The sequence below is a fragment of the Molossus molossus genome, unplaced genomic scaffold, assembly GCF_014108415.1.
Source record: "Molossus molossus isolate mMolMol1 unplaced genomic scaffold, mMolMol1.p scaffold_m16_p_1, whole genome shotgun sequence".
NCBI classification, from domain to species: domain Eukaryota; kingdom Metazoa; phylum Chordata; class Mammalia; order Chiroptera; family Molossidae; genus Molossus; species Molossus molossus.
Window position 1 is genome coordinate 13,458,820 of NW_023425344.1, and position 15,929 is coordinate 13,474,748.

Here is a 15,929-nt window from a genome sequence, read left to right on the forward strand (position 1 = left end):
GTTTGGGAAATTAGAGGTCATGTAAATAACAGATGGAGTTAACAATGGTTTTAGCCAACCCAGTGAAAAACCCGCCAAGCTCAGTTATCTATCCTGTCATGCTATCCAGCAAAAAAAGTAGTTATCATCCTGAACCTATTAGTCTCACAATTGAATGACATTCCCATACAAAGTGTTTTTTTCTGTGCAAACCAACATACATGAAAAGGGGCATTTCTTTACATAGTCAAAACAGAATTAAGCATTTGAGATTGTGTCCATACTTGTTTCTTCACTAGTGAGTGTCTTCCTCTAGTAGCTCATGTTCATCAGAATCAAATACAAATAGAAAAATATTGACCACTTTGAATAATCTTATGAGACCACCACCTTTTTTCTGACACTTTGTCTCTTGGTATGATAAATCTCATAAGACTATTCAACCAACTTCACTTCTTCCCTGGATAAACCAATTTGCTCTAAAGTCAACATAAAGTTTATAGCTGGCTCATATGTCAGAATATCTATTTTGATTTGTTTTTGTGTCTATGAGGAAGAAACTTCACAGTTACAATCTTGTTTTCTTAGTAAACCACTTACTTTTAATAGAGGAAAGAAGAATGTTATACACTTTGTTTGCAAGAAAAAATGGAGCAGTGAATTCTGTCACTCTAGTCCAAGTGACCATTTTCATTTCGCTGGGTACTTTTCATTAATTTTATTTATTTCCATATAAAATTTAATACAAAGTTAAGATTATCAGAGGGTGAAATAACTATGTAGATGACTAAGGTTAACGTCTCTAAACATAAAGGTGAAATCACATCCGTATGATTAGCTGTTCCGGGGATTTATTGGGGAAAGCATGGAAATTTAAGCTTTTATGGGACATGCACACTTTGCATTTCACTAAGTACCTTTCTTGATGGGAAAATACTAGATAGAATAATGGGCTTTTGTTTTGACACCCCAGATCTATTTGGGTGCCCCTGAAGCTGCCTTTTCATGGTATGATTTTTTTTTATGCCAGTAAAGCACCTAAGGCCATATAAAGTAATATACTAAGTTTCTAGTCTAAATCTGAGCATGTTGTATCCACAAACTTTTCTATTCCATGTGTGCAGCCCTGGGCTCCTCAGCGGGCAGAATTTGGGCGTTCTTTAGTCTTCGTATAAATGAAAGATAGCAAGCGCCTTCGGCATGCCCAGGTTCTGAAGCCCTTGGGGCTCCCCTGAGAGCTGAGTTCTGTTGCACCGGCTCATTTAGAGGCCTGGGGTTTGCACTAAAAGCTGTTGCCCAGATTTCCTTACATAGACTAGTTCTCTTTTCCTGCCTTCATTCTGTAATCATTAGAGAAAGAGCTTCAGTCACTTAACCTTTGAGGCCTTTTTAAACCAGCATACTCTGACCCGGACAAATTAGACCAAAGTGTTTCAAGCACACCTTGGTGGCCTAATGCGATCCTGAGCACGGCAGCAAGAATGTGCCTGCGTCCCCTGTGTGTGGACGCCCTAGGCTTGCACGCACGGCCGTGTTTGGATTCGTACGTGCCCTTTTCTATGGCCAGTTACAGAAGGTGGCAGACTCTTCTGAGTTGGTTTGGAGCACCTCCCCCCACACACACCTTGGCTTCATATCGGCTGTACTTTATTTCTCATCCATTTCCTTTGAGTCTGCCTTATCTTCTCACCCTCCAGTTCCAACCTCCCTTCCTACACCAGATCCCTTGACCACACGTTTTCTCCAGCCGAAGCGATTCAGTTCAGTGCAGCTTCCTCTGAGAAGTGTTACGAAGCATCATCTCTGTGCCAGATCTCTCTCCGAAACATTAAAAAAAAAAGAACCTAAAACTCAGAAAAACCACTTTTTTAGCCAAAATGTGACATCTATAAAAACAAGCATGTGGGAACCTGCCAAGATTATCTGTCAAGAGCCATTTGGTTCTCCTGAGACTCTTTTAGTCTTTTTAAGCATAGTTCTTACAGATGCCAGTTTGCCTCAATTTTGGCAAAGTTTAAACAAAAATACGGAGCTCGTGATAGGAAACGTGATAGGATGAAGATGTTACCACTGTAACTCTGGGAGGAGTCCTGTGGCCAATGAGGAATTTGACGATTTGGCGTTAGCGCAAATATCCAAACGAGGCCCTTTTGTGACTGGTCTCTTAACTGCAGTATTTTTGTCCATATGTGAAGTGAGCTCATTTACAGAATACCCAGCAACCATCTGCAGAGTTTGAAGCCGGTGGCACCGAGTGGCCTTTAATTATAGGAAAGCATAAATTGGGCTCTAGAGTTTTATGTCCTGCTTCCTCCAAGTCTGCAGTTAGGGAGGAATTTTCTTCTAATGTGGCTGTATTGTTTTAGATTTGACTTTGGAGCCTGATTAATGAGCATGAGATCTGGGAACAGAAACCCTGCTATGCTCAGGGAATATAATAGTGTTGTCATTGTTTAAAAATCATTCAAGTCACAAGTCTCTTTCTGTTTGAAGATTTTTCACTCTATACCCTAAAGGCATAAATGGGAATGTGAACTCTTTAGTTGGAACAAATAAAACTTCATGGAAAAAGCTTGTAAACGATTATGGGGGAAGGTTTGACACTGGGCATCCATGCAAGAGCCAGAATGGACAGACGGTTATGGAGAAAATTCAGGGATCTGATGGGGAAGCCTTCGTGTGGTGGGCAGGCTATAAAACATGACACAAATGTCAAATTAAACGGAACCACCACTGGGAAATGTATTAAATTCACTTAAGCCCTTGTGACCAGCACATCCCAGGAAATAGTTATTGTTTATTAGAGGACAAAACTATCTGCTCTTTTCTGCTGCAGGCATTAACAACATAAATGTTAAGGATCTGTATATTTTTTTCTAGTATCTAACTCATGTTATGCCCTCCCCTCTGAGTTATCAAACTGGTAACTACCCAATTCAATTCATTATCTGTTCTAGTGGTATGATATATGGTTGTTGCTTGCTAATATTCTTCAGACAAGGTTAATTTTTAAAAAGTTTAATTCAGTATTATTTTCAATTAAATCACTACACTAAAGATTGCACAAGTAGGAGTCAGGAATTGCTAAACAAATAATTTTAAAATCTACTCTAGGGTTTTAATTTCAGCTTGAGAAATTGTGCTTTTGATTTAAAAAAAAATTAAATCATTGTTTTATCCTTCCTAAAACCAAGGCATTTCTTGAATGTAAATTTTCAAGGAATTCCTGAAATTACATAAGCTCAAACCGTATAAAAATGAAAATTAGTACCATGGCACCCCTGCCATGTTGAAAACTCGACGCCTTTTCCTAAACTCTGGTATGAACTTAGGTGTTAAATTGAAAAATGTGTTTCTGCATGTTTCCCAAGAGCCAGACCCTGGATCTGCTGGGTCGAGACTATGTTTCCTAATCAACCCTGTCCTCACAGAACCAGGCAAAGAGGATTCAAACGCTGATCACAATGTAACGCGGGATATCCCTGAGCTGGGTTACATAAACCCAGTAAACGAAAGTACCCACGCCAGGGGCATGGAAAGACGGAGATTGTGTGGCGTGGGAAACATTCAGAACGCTTCCATCCTTCCATCTTGTACTGTGGTCTCCTTGTTTTCGAACCTGCGATGCCCTCGCACGCCATTCAGTGCACGTGTTCAGAGGCAGGCGGGTGGTCCGTCACCTGGTGGAGACGAGATCTCTGGCTCCCGGTGATGGCCTCTGCCTGTCGCCTCATCCCCCATGCTTGTGCGCTGGGCCCCGTAGGTGAGACACCTGCGCCTGCCTCCCTTCCCCTGTCCCCGCCCCGCCGTGGGTGACCGGTCGCTTCCTGTGCCTGCTGCTGTATCGCGATGTAAACAGTCTCTTGTCTCTTCTGTCTTTGTCGCTGCCAGCTGCTAATCTGAATGAGGTGGAAAAAGGTTAGTTGCCTTTTAAGTCTATTATGATTTTATTTTTGTGTCCCTTTCCTTTGAAGCTACATGGGTTTTGTTCGATGTACACGGTAAAAGGGATGTTGACGAAAATCTGAAATGAATACGCGGGGTCAGTCATGCTGGCCCCCGATGTGTGTGTCGTAGGCCGAACACGACAAGAAGCCTCTGAGATGCCCTGTCCCGATTTCCGGAGGCCGTGGGAGAGACCTTCTGAGCCGCGAGCAGGGCTGCTAGAAAAGGGAGGCTAATAACTTCTGCTTTCGATGTGTCTGAATGTTTACTTCTTAAAGGGGTCGCAAACGTGAATTATTTTTACAATGAAAACTATGGGTCATTTAGTATATCAGATAGGGTATAGGCAGAAAATTTTCTTAAAGAGGAGGAATTTTGCAATAACTTTAAACGAATATCTTAAGTAATTTGAAACAGGAGAACTATCGAAAGGTGCCTACTTTCATGAAAACATTTTATAAAATGAATGTTTCAAAGCCCAAGAGGTTGATGTATACAAAGACATTGTCAAATTCATGTTCTAGTGCATCATGAGTTCGGGGCAGTATTTCTAAAGCCTACACAGAGCCATATCCAGTCACTGGTGTTGATGGGGTCCACATGGGTCCCCAGGTACATCCGGGCCCAGGACAGGATGTCCTAGAACCGATGAGGGCAGTAGGCATGCCGCGGCGTCCTCACAGGGCCTTTGTGAAATGTTAGTTTAAACATTCAGAATTATTATGAATAACGTTGGATTTTCACTCATTCTGCTGACCAAAAGTCTTCAAGCGCCACATGCGGGCACAGCAGTCTCTAAGGAGCCCAATGCGTGCTTGTCTGGACAGCTCCAGGTGTACGTGATGCATCGGTGCTGAGATCGTAGGGCTATCGTGGTGCACGGTACCGCAGCTCACCCTGTCTCCTCTTGCCAAGGACACCTTTCCGCTGTGTCATTCAGCCTTTTAGGCGGTTTGCTGTGTCTGATCACTTAATTTTACTCCTACTATGTGCAGAATTAAGTTGACAAACATGAAAAATTGGTTTCATATTTTAAAAAGTTAAAATATAGCTTGGTAGGTTCTCTATAGATTAATGCATTCAGTACCATCCCTGGTGAAAAGTCGTCTCTCCCTCTTACAAGTGCTAAAGCAACGGGTGGTCTGGGCCAGGGGTGTCTCAGGTTGAGTCTGTCTCCGAAACACAATAGCAATTATTCTGTCACAGGAATATGCCCTTAAATAGCTCTGTGTCCCCTCAGCAGCGAGGTTGGCAGTGAGACGGTGTTTGAAATCACTGCGTGGTTTCGTGCGTGGACTGAATTCCATGCTCGTGTTTATAAAAGATGTCTTTTTATTTCCGAGAATCTGCTGCCGACTGAATTGGCTTTTAAAAGCAGTCAAACCATTCTCTATTTTTTAATCCAAAACTTAACTAGAAATGAAATTTCAATTCTTGATAACACAGAGGGTAATTTTCTTAAATACAAAGTTCTGTAATTAGCTGACAGATGGCTAAGTTTCAAAATCCCCCTTGCTATAAAACCGCGAGGAAGACTCACCCGAGGATACGCGCCTTGTGAAGAGGGTACAAGCCACGTGCTGACCCCACGTGGTTTGAGGGGCTCCGGTTTGAGGGGCTTGCACTAGAACCAGTCCCTTCTTACCTGCTGCCGCGATCCGGGTGCAGAATCTTTGCACACCCCACAATGCTCCACCTAATCCATGAGGCCAAACGAGGTCTCCTCCTGCAGTCTCTTCAGCTTGCTATGCATAATGTTCCCTTATGCGCATTGGAAAGAGTAAAGGTAGCCACACAGTTCAGGTGCAGACAACCAATTTTCTCTGCACATGAAGAAAAAAAATAGTGTCTATTCAATGCCTGTGTAATGAACTCATGAATTCCCCTGACGACTAGGCTAGTTTCCATCACTTAGGGAAGGTGGGATACTGATGAATTTGTATAGCTAATGGGAAAACCTCAGATTTTCCATTCTACTATTTATTAACTCTGGGACCAATCCCAGTCTTGCTTTTTGTTTTTGTTTTTGTTTTTCTGTGAAACAAGTATAATGAAGTCTCTCCAACCCCACCTAGATGTTTCAGAATGACATGGAGCAATATATGGGAAAACACTTTAAAATGGTATATGTCTGTAATCCAGAAATATCAACAGCTGCCCTGTATGACAGATGCAATGTAAATGTTTTGCATAATTTCATCCCAGCCATCATCACTACATTGACAGAGACGATTTGATTCCGTTCTTGAAGGCAGAAGAATTCTTACGGTTATTTTGATAGGGAAAATTCTACCTAATAGAAATTACATGGAAGGAAATTTTTCTCCCCATAGTTTTCTGTACTACCTTTTAAAAAATTCTTATTCTTATTTTTTACACTCACTTCAAGTGGAAAGGCTTTATTTAGGGTTGTCTTTGGTTCTCTTTACCTCCTTCCTCTACTTTGAAGTGTAAGGAGATAGTAAATGCTGAAGAACTCTTGGATTTAGGTGGTATTTTTTAGGTTTTGTGTATATTTTTGGATTGTCATGATCTCTTAAGAATAGTGACTCCTTCTGTAATTAATTCTGCCTCGAGATGGGTAAGGTCTTTATGTCAACGTCAGTATAGTCGCAAACCTACCTGCAGTCTGTTTGGACTAGAGAGAGCGCTTTGGCCTAATGATAGTGTGTGGTTTGCGTTCATCTTCCAGCCTCTCAAAGCCTTCCTAAATGCCTTTGAATCTCAGAACACATTTTCATGATCCTGTTTGCAATTCAGTTAATAGGCAGGGACTATGGAGCCCAGAACAGTTTAGCTTAACCAAGCCTTATTCGATCCAATTTGGATTTGTTTATTTTGAAAATGGGTTTAAATATTTCTGCAGTTTCAGTAGCTGTTGGAATTAGCTCCAGTATTTAGTTCCAATGTTCTGATGAAGAAGAACTGAAAAACACCTCCCTTTGTGTTTATTTATTTGGGAAGTTAAGTTTTTCCATTTTAAAAATTCAGAAGATATTTACTGAGAAAATATTTTATGCAGGACACTGTGCTAAGCATCCAAAGTGATACAAAAATACATAAAACGTTACCCTTGTCTACCGGGCAAAATTCCGGCTGTGGTTCTCGCCGCAAGTTCAGACGAGGTCAGGTGTTTCACCAGGACCAAGTCCCATGCCATCATGGACAAGAACGTTAACAGCATAATGTAGTTACTTTACCAGTTTGTCAACAAAGAGAAACCCCTTTCCTGATTTCGAAGACTAATTGAACTTTCTGGGAAACAAGCATAGGGAGCAATCTGTGTTATATCCCTTAGGACAGAAGTGAGGACATAAAAACTTGTCTTGTTGGAAACATATTCGTATCCACGTGCTCGAGCCTTTCTATTTTGATTGATGATTAACTTGATCCCAGAGGTGACTCTGCGGCCATGTCCTGCTTGTGCACGTGTCTGCACACCCTTGCCCCGAGAGGACATTGACCAGCGGCTCACAGACCCTCAGGAATTCCGTCCCTCAGGGTCAGTTCCCTATATTTCTGTACTAACAACGGGATTTACTTAAGTGCAGAGAAGTGGGTGTGATCTGGACTGTTTATTGATCACGCTGTGAAGGTCAGTTACCTATTTCTAATTGAGAGGACACATTTCAGGACAGTCGACACACGTAAGAAAGCCTGACGATTAAAAAGAATCTTCAGGAAGAGTTGGCACTGTTGAAAAATAAGAAGTAGAATCACGCTGTGCATCGGTAATCCTTTACCGCCTAATGCAATGGAGCCAGTGGTTGGCATCACCACTGACAAGTCGGAGGCTGGGCAGCTCCCATGTCACGTGTGTTAGTGTCTGGAATGGAAACCGGAGCAGAGCGTGAAACAGTTCTGGCCTGGCTCAGCGGAGGAGGGGAAAATACGGATACTTTTCTCTCAAGTCCACTTCAGTTAACCTGTCCTGGGACGACTCCCGTAATTGCATCATCTATAGCCACCCTCCACGACATTGCAAGGTCTGTGAGAGGAGAGAGAATGAGTTTCTTTACATGAATGAAGAACACATGGAAAACTACAGTGAGATGCCACCTCACACCTGTCAGAAAGGCTATCATCAATAAATCAACCGATGAGTATTGGCAGAATATGGAGACGAGGAAACCCTCATGCACTGCTGGTGGGATGCGGACGGGAGCAGCCACTGTGGGATGCAGTATGGAGTTTCCTCAGAAAATTAAAACTGGAACTGCCGATGGACCCAGTGATTCCACTTCTGGGAATACATCTGAAGAAACCTGAAACAGTGATTTGAAAGACTATATACACCCCTGTGTTCACTGAAGCATTATTTGCAATAGCCAAGATCTGGAATTAGCCTACATGCCCGTCAGTAGATGAATGAATAAAAAAGCTGTGGAACATTTATATGATGGAATACTACTTGATCGTAAAAAAAAAAAAAGAAGGAAATCTCACCCTTTGCGATGGCATGGATGGGACTAGGGAGGATTATGCTGAGTGAAATAAGCTAGTCAGAGAAAGACAAGTATCATATGCTTTCACTTAGAGGTGGAATCTAATGAACAAAATAATCTAACCCCCCAAAAAAAGAAATGGGAAATGCACAATTTCTGATAGGAATTGGAATGTTTTCAATTTGGTAATGAGAATCACTCAGGTCCCTTTATCGTCACCTTTCCCAGTCACGCCCCACTCACACGCACACTCCCTGGATTCCTGGGTCCGTCCTCTCCATTCCCACGCGGGGCTGTCATCACTTAGCAGACGAGAGTGTAGAAATGTCTGAGTCAACAGGCCGGATGTCAGAACACAGGGCTGCTACCGGTTTTCCTAATATCCTCTCTGATTCCTTACATTGTCCCTCGTGCCCTCTGGGTCTCCTTTATTAACACTGAAGAACATATTTTCCTTCAAATGCAACTGAGTGCTGTATTTCTCTTTCTTCCCCAGCCCTCGGGTACAAGCTTTGTGACAGACAGGGCTGGTTAATGCAGTGGGAATAAAGACGTACGAATGCGTAGCGATAAATAAAAGTATCTGCCCCATGTCCTCAAGTAGGGCCCTGTTAAGAAATTAAATCTCATTTATTTTATCCAATAAATTGCTTTCCTTAGCTGTGCCAATCCGAGTAAAACTGGGACCACTTATTCAAGTTTCTCTTGAGCCAAGTAAGAGTTCAAATGCAAATGTTTGAAGAATGATGCATTTGACCCTCCAGAATCTGTATCCTGGGGGTTCTGTCAGGAATTCAACCCGACTTCCTTCCTAGTTCCAAGTGTACTTGAAACTGTCATAACAGATTAGTTTTAACACTAAAATTCTCGTCCCGTTATTCAGATTGCTGTCATAAGTTCCCTTTCCATTATTGTCAACATCAATGATCCTTTTGTATTAAAAAAAAAAAAAAAAAAAATGAGAGTTTGGTACAATTTATGAATAAGAACAAGAATAGGCTCCACCGTGAGCCTCAGACCTTCCCCAACCCCTTCCTACGCTCATGAGCTCCAGAATGGACTCAGACTTTTTTTTTTTTTTTCTGTTTTAGAAGGAAAAAAAAATTAATCTGGCTGCATTATCAGAAACTAGCAACAGTTAAAAGTTCCAGCAATGCCATGTTACCAATATCTAAAATTTTTGTTGTTGTAGATAGATGTGCCCAACCTGCATTTAAAGGGCTAACTTTTGGAAAGAGCCTAGTGAGATACCTAGTTACTCAGTTCCACCCTTTCCTGTTTCCCCTTAGTATAAGAAAAATGAATACTTTTAAACACAGTGATTTGAATTGGAAAATTCCAGAAATCCTAATGGGACAAAATGATCAACTTCTTTTCTGCTAAGCAGGCTTTGAGGAGAAAATAAGCCTAGAAGAGACTTGCTGTTGCCCAAATTCTTGGCAGATAGAAAGTGACTGATCATCCATCCAGTAACTCTTCACAGGTTGCCTCTGATTAGCACAATTTACAAAGAGAGCTCCTCTCTTCAGGGGCAGTGGTGAATTCACAGACTGTGTAGTGTAGTTTACAATACTACGTACAAGTAATAATCAATCATTCAGCCAGTTTCTAAATGATCCGTCGTCTGTCACTGAATGGAACTATTAAGGGGTACAGAAACACTGGGCATCTCATTTCTCTAAATTTTACAGCCTGCAGCCTCCACGATGAGGCCTCTGTCATGCTCACCCTTTAGTCATTTACCGGGCAGAGCTCAAATATGTTCCCCCAACATTGTATTATAAAAATTATTAAACTAAAGCACCTTTTTTGTTTTGGTCAAATAAACACTTCTTGCTCCAGAGTACCTATAAACGGAGGCTATCACAAGTGGTTAATATTTTTTTATGCTGTTATCAGTTTCAGGAGACATTTAATGTTAACTGCCATGGATTAGAGGGTATCTTCATTTCTCATCGATTTGCCAAAGCATCACTCTAGTTAAGAATTTGCAACAGAGCCATGAGTTAATCCAGTATGTTTTTAAGGAAAATGGTATTCCAAGTTCACGCCAGTCTCCACATGTATAGTACAGTTGGTGGAAGTAGGCATTGGGCTCACTTTTCTCCCCTCTCCAAGATGCCGGAGTTTGTGGTTCTCTTGCCTTTGTTCGCTTCAATGCCCTAACATCATACATAATTGGCATTTATTACTGTTCGGGTAGCCCGTCCTGCAAACCCTGTTAATACCAGCTTCCCCTGGAGAGAGGGCTAAGGGTTTATTGGTCCATGTCAACCCAGACTCACACTGCTTTGCAGAGAGACTTCGGGCCCCAGCAGCAAACAAAGGTAAGGCCAGACTTCTCTGCTGTGCTCTGTTCCCTTTCTACCGCTTTTGCAACGCAGAGGTCATGGTCATGGGCACCCCTTTTCCTTGTGCATCCTTGTTACCGACTCTGTTAAAGAGGCTCTGAGACCTGGAAGAAAATGTGAGGCTCAGGAAAGAACAACAGATGTGAGGAATTAAGAAAGGAACAAGAGGAAGGAAGGAATCTCTCATGTCCTTTGCATGTGTCCCTCTGTAATCCATCCTCTACTGGAGCCAGAATGTTCTCTTCAAAGGAAAGGAGGGAGGGAGGGAGAAAGGGAGGAAGGAAGAGAGGAAGGAAGTTAGTTAAAATATTTATTCCCCATGCCAAACCTTAATTCAGAATTTACCACCTGCATTGGTTTGCTAGTGCTACTATAACAAGTCCCACACTGGGCGGCTTAAACAACAGCAGTGTATTGTCCTAAGTTCTGCAGGCTGGGAGTCTGAGCTCAAGGTGTCAGCGGCTGGTCCTCTGAGCGCTGTGAGGGAGAATCTGCTGCAGGTGTCTCCACCTGGCCTATAGCTGGTCACCTTCGCCCTGTAACTTCATATCATCTTCCCTCTTTGCCACATTTCCCCTTGTTAGAAGAAGAACATCAGCCATATTGGAGTAGGGCCCACCCTAATGATTTCATCTCCAAATAAGTTTACATTCTGAGGTACTGGATGACTCCATATATATATATATATATATATTTTGCAACAGGGACATCACATTCAACCCATAACACTGCATCACCACATTTAAAACTCTCGATCTTTGCACCAGAAAACTTTGTCTCCTTCCAGTGTTCTCTATGTCACTAAAGAGTACTTCCAAATAAACACACCAGAAACCCAGATGTTCCAGATGCCGCCTTCTCCCAACGGCCTCATCATCCAATCCATCCACCATGCATTTCCACCTCCTTGGCTCCCTGACCACCTCCCGGGCCATCCATATCTCCTCTGCCACCGCCTGAGTGCACCCTCATGTCCTTTGTACGTGTCCCTCTGTAATCCATCCTCTACTGGAGCCAGAATGTCCTTTTCAAAGTGCAGATGTCATGTGGCCATGGTCCAACTTCACACCCTGCAAAGGTGTCCATCGCTCATAGAGGAAAGGGGTTCTACCCAGTGACCCCTGCCAACTTGTGTGGCCGCCTCAGGCACTACTTTCCTGGGCTCCCCTTCGACTCGGAGCTCATATAGTCCACGTCCTGCGCAGAGCTCCTGCCAGCCCTCAGCACGCCCCCATCACTCTCCCGTCCCAGCCCCACTTCCGGAAACCCTCCTCACGCCTCTGCTGGAGCCCCTGCGTGTCTCTGCTCGGCATCTATCACACAGCAGTTTTATAGTTACTCGTGCAGTTAATAGATGAACATCTGCCTTCCCTCCACCTCTCGTGTATAAGCTCCATGAGAAGAGGGATATCATTTTTGTTGTCATTGTTTTTCACCATTAGACCCCAAGCATTAACACAGGGCCTCACACCTCATTGGCACTCAAAACACATGATAACGTTAAAAAGCTGATTTACCATCAGAATCATTAGAAAAAGTCATAGGCAGATCACTCTGTGGGTATCACGGGAGAAGTTTATAAAATAAGTATAAAACTATGTTGGTAAGTTTGGTAATAAGAAATGTAAACAAAAAAATAACTGAAGATACCAGAAGTCCAAATGAAGATAAAGGAAGGGGCCCCGGTCAGTGTGACTCTGTGGTTAGAGCATCGGCCCATACACAGAAGAGTCACAGATTTGATTCCTGGTCAAGGGCACGTACTTGGGGTGCAAGTTCAACCCCTGGCTCAGCAGGGGCTCGTGCGGGAGGCAACCAATCAATGTGTCTCTCTCACATCAATGTCTCTGTCTCTTCCACATCAATGTCTCTGTCTCTCTCTCTGTCTCTCTCCCTCTCCCTCCTTTCCCTACCCCACCCTCCAGTTTCTTTAAAAATCAATGTGAAAAATATCCTTAAGTGAGGATTAACAAACAAAAACAAAAAAAGACAAAGGAAGGGCCCCTAATGTTTCGAAGGGAAGGAACATTAACGTCAGTTAAGTTCGGGGATCTAAACTGAAGCAGGAGGCAAGGCCCACTCCTAGTCTATTTCCTGGAAGAACCATCAAAGTGCATTGAGATTTCTGTCTCATCGCAACAATGTTGGCAGTCCTGGTACGTGAGGGGCCCAGGGCAATGCTGACACTTTGTTTCTGCCCCCGAATGCAATAATGGTGTTTCGTGCAGCTCAGCGTGATGCTCTCTCTGCTAACTCGCTATCTGCTTTATCCGTCCCTTTATAAGCGTTTTTTAAAAGACTTTCAGAGCCACCGTTGACCTTGTACAACTTCAATTTTAGAATCTCATTTTACCGATGAAGAATTGGGGCCCAGAACAATAAAGTAGTTCACTTGTCTGCAACCAGTCCACTCTTTTCTGCCGAATAAGTAGCAGAAGGCCATTCCAAGCAGTAACTCAGCAACCCGAATGTCATCTCACCCACTGAGTGGCTCCTCCCTGTGATTCTCCCTTTATGCTCATTCACCCGTCGCTCCAAACAGAACATTAACTGTGATGATTCAGCTATCACTGCTCCACCTACAAGGTGACCGTAACATTTATCATGTGGTAAGGCATCTGTGTGCATGCATGGGGCATTATTGATAATCACCTGGGGTCGACAGGTGCAAGGCCAGGATGTGTGGTCACATTAACAGTACACACAGTTCTTCAGAAAAACCACGTGTGCAGGTGCTCAGTAAATAATTAATTGTATCTCTTCCCCAAGAGTGGGCTTGGAGGAATCCCCACCTTTCAGGGACATGGACATCACTCTCGCCTCATTCCGCCCCAGCTCACGTAGTATAACTGGAGAACTCGGCCATTTCCAGGCCCACTCTCTACCATGTTTACCTGACAGGCACAATCAGGAGGAAGTGAACCAAAGCTAGATGTCACTTTCTTACAACAAAGTCACCTCTGTTTGGGATATGTGGGTTATTCACTAACTCTGGTGTAGAAAGAGTAACAGTAAGCTCCCTGCTGGACCACTCAGAATACACACGCACACACACACACACACACACACACACACACACACACATGCACATGCACACATGCACATACACACATGCACACACGCACATACCTGTATACACACATACACACACACCTTTTAACTTTCTCATCAATAAAAAAAGCTGAAAACCAGAAGCATGAGGCAAATTAACTTCCTTCTCTGATCAAAAGTGGAATCACAAGGGCCAGGCAACCATTAGTATTCCGCACTGTTGCTTTGCCATTGGGGACCTTTGAGGATCCAGGACTGAAAGCAAATAAATAGGATTTCCTGGGTTGGTGCCAAATTATGGCATGAGGGTCTCTCTCTACCCCTATCTTTTGAGGAGTTCATGGGCGAAATTGAACCTGTATTCAAACACATTGACCTGAACCACTCCAGTGGCTGACTGACCTTCCCTGATGCTGTGTTAAAAATATGAAGACCTGCGTGTGCAATAACAGGTCACAACCGTAACTGTGTGTAGTATCTGAAGAGCATTTCCGCTCTTCCTTTCTGTCATCTCACACTTGAACCTCTCAGGAAGGCAGACAGCCATGGAGGATATTATCCCAGGCAAGTCCTGGACTATTGAAAAAGCAAAGTCACGTGCCTTATTTTTTTTTCTGATTTTTCCACTAACTCAGGTCTTGCTCTGACTATACACATACTGATGATGATGATGATGATGATGATGATGATGATGATGATGGAGGGGGGGAGAAAAACTACATAATGTCCTCTCAGTACTATGAGGTTTTGAGAAATGTTTCATTAGTGACTAAAAGCATATGAGCACATAACTGTTAGTGCATTTTATTCCCATTCTCCCTGGAAAACCGGCGATATTTTCAAATGTCCGCTTTTTCTTTACTGATTGAGAAGTAGATATCGAGTCCTGCCTTTGTCCATGGGGCTTGCGACATTTCCCATCTTATACTGAGCTCCTAGGTCCCACCACTATGGGACACTCTGAACTTTAAAGGCTGCCTTCCCCACAATACAGCAGAATCTAACACAATTAGAACAAATTAAAGAAATAGTCCAATGAAAACATTCATTGTAATAGTTGGCCAGTAATTTTTAAAGTAAAAAATTTTAAGGAAAGCAAAGTAATTTTTAAAGAAAAGGCATAAGCTATTTATTATTAATGAGCCCCTATTCAGTAAAATGAAACAGAAACGTGTCTAAAGGCCATATTGAAATTGAAGTTGAATGTAGGTCAGCACAATAGGATTCTTGCCTCAAAAAGCATGAATCTCTCTTTCAATAACTATTATTTTAGTATGTCTCCAAACCATACTCTAAAAAAGATAGAAAGGCATATATCCCAAGCATACTTCTCTTAATGATCTTACAAAGACAGGAAACAAACATCAGTGATGAGCAGAGCACCCCAAACAGTGCAGCCCTACCACCGTGCCTCATGTCAGTCCCAGGACATTTAGCGACTGCGTGTTCGCACGGTCTTTAAAACCGTCTCACCCACAGCTGTCACCACCGCACAATTGTTTATTACCTCAGTATCAACACGTACAGTATGCGCCATGAGGCAGGCAGAAGGAAACAGGACCTAAAAATTGTAGCCACGCAACAAAGGGTTAATAATAATATCCAGGAAATACTCATAAAGAAGGGGACCTATATAATGGATGGGAAAATTGAGAACAGAACTTATTAAAGTTACTAAAGCAAAATGAAACACCATCAGCCCAGGCACGGGTTTGAGATAAACGCATAAACCAGTGAATAGATGCAGGTGCCAAGAGTTTAGGATGGAAGATTGGGCTTTAAGAGTGAGTTGGGCGGTAACGGGATGCAGGGGATGCTTTTGTGATATTTGTTAATATTACAATATTTGCTGATATTTAGAAGGAGACAGGTCCTTTCTGGAGTAATCAGTCTTACCAGAGAATCAAACGTAATATAATCATTACAAGCTATGTAATAATCACAAAGAACTATCACACACAGTGTTAGCAGTGATGACTTGCTGCAATGCGATTCTTAGAACACAGATTCCTTATAAGGGAAGAAATACTGGCCGTTGATGTCGCTTTTCACATTCGAGTTGGCACGCTGACTCTTAGAGCTGTGATTGATTACAGACTCGGCCATCTGTTTAGCCAGTAATTACTTAAAATCATCTCCTTTCTCACTTTTTTCCCAC

General features: G+C 42.7%; 1 protein-coding gene across 4 annotated transcripts in view; it reads left to right on the forward strand.

Annotated features, from left to right (window-relative positions):
* SLIT2 (slit guidance ligand 2) overlaps positions 1–15,929 on the forward strand; it is a 354,005-nt gene that overhangs the window by 306,405 nt on the left and 31,671 nt on the right. For 2 of the 4 annotated variants that reach the window (XM_036273409.1, XM_036273418.1), the window contains one exon: positions 3,871–3,897. The exons of the other annotated variants lie outside the window; for them this stretch is intronic. In XM_036273409.1, the coding sequence (XP_036129302.1) occupies positions 3,871–3,897 (27 nt within the window). The remainder of the gene's footprint in view (positions 1–3,870; positions 3,898–15,929) is intronic. 4 annotated transcript variants of the gene reach the window in all.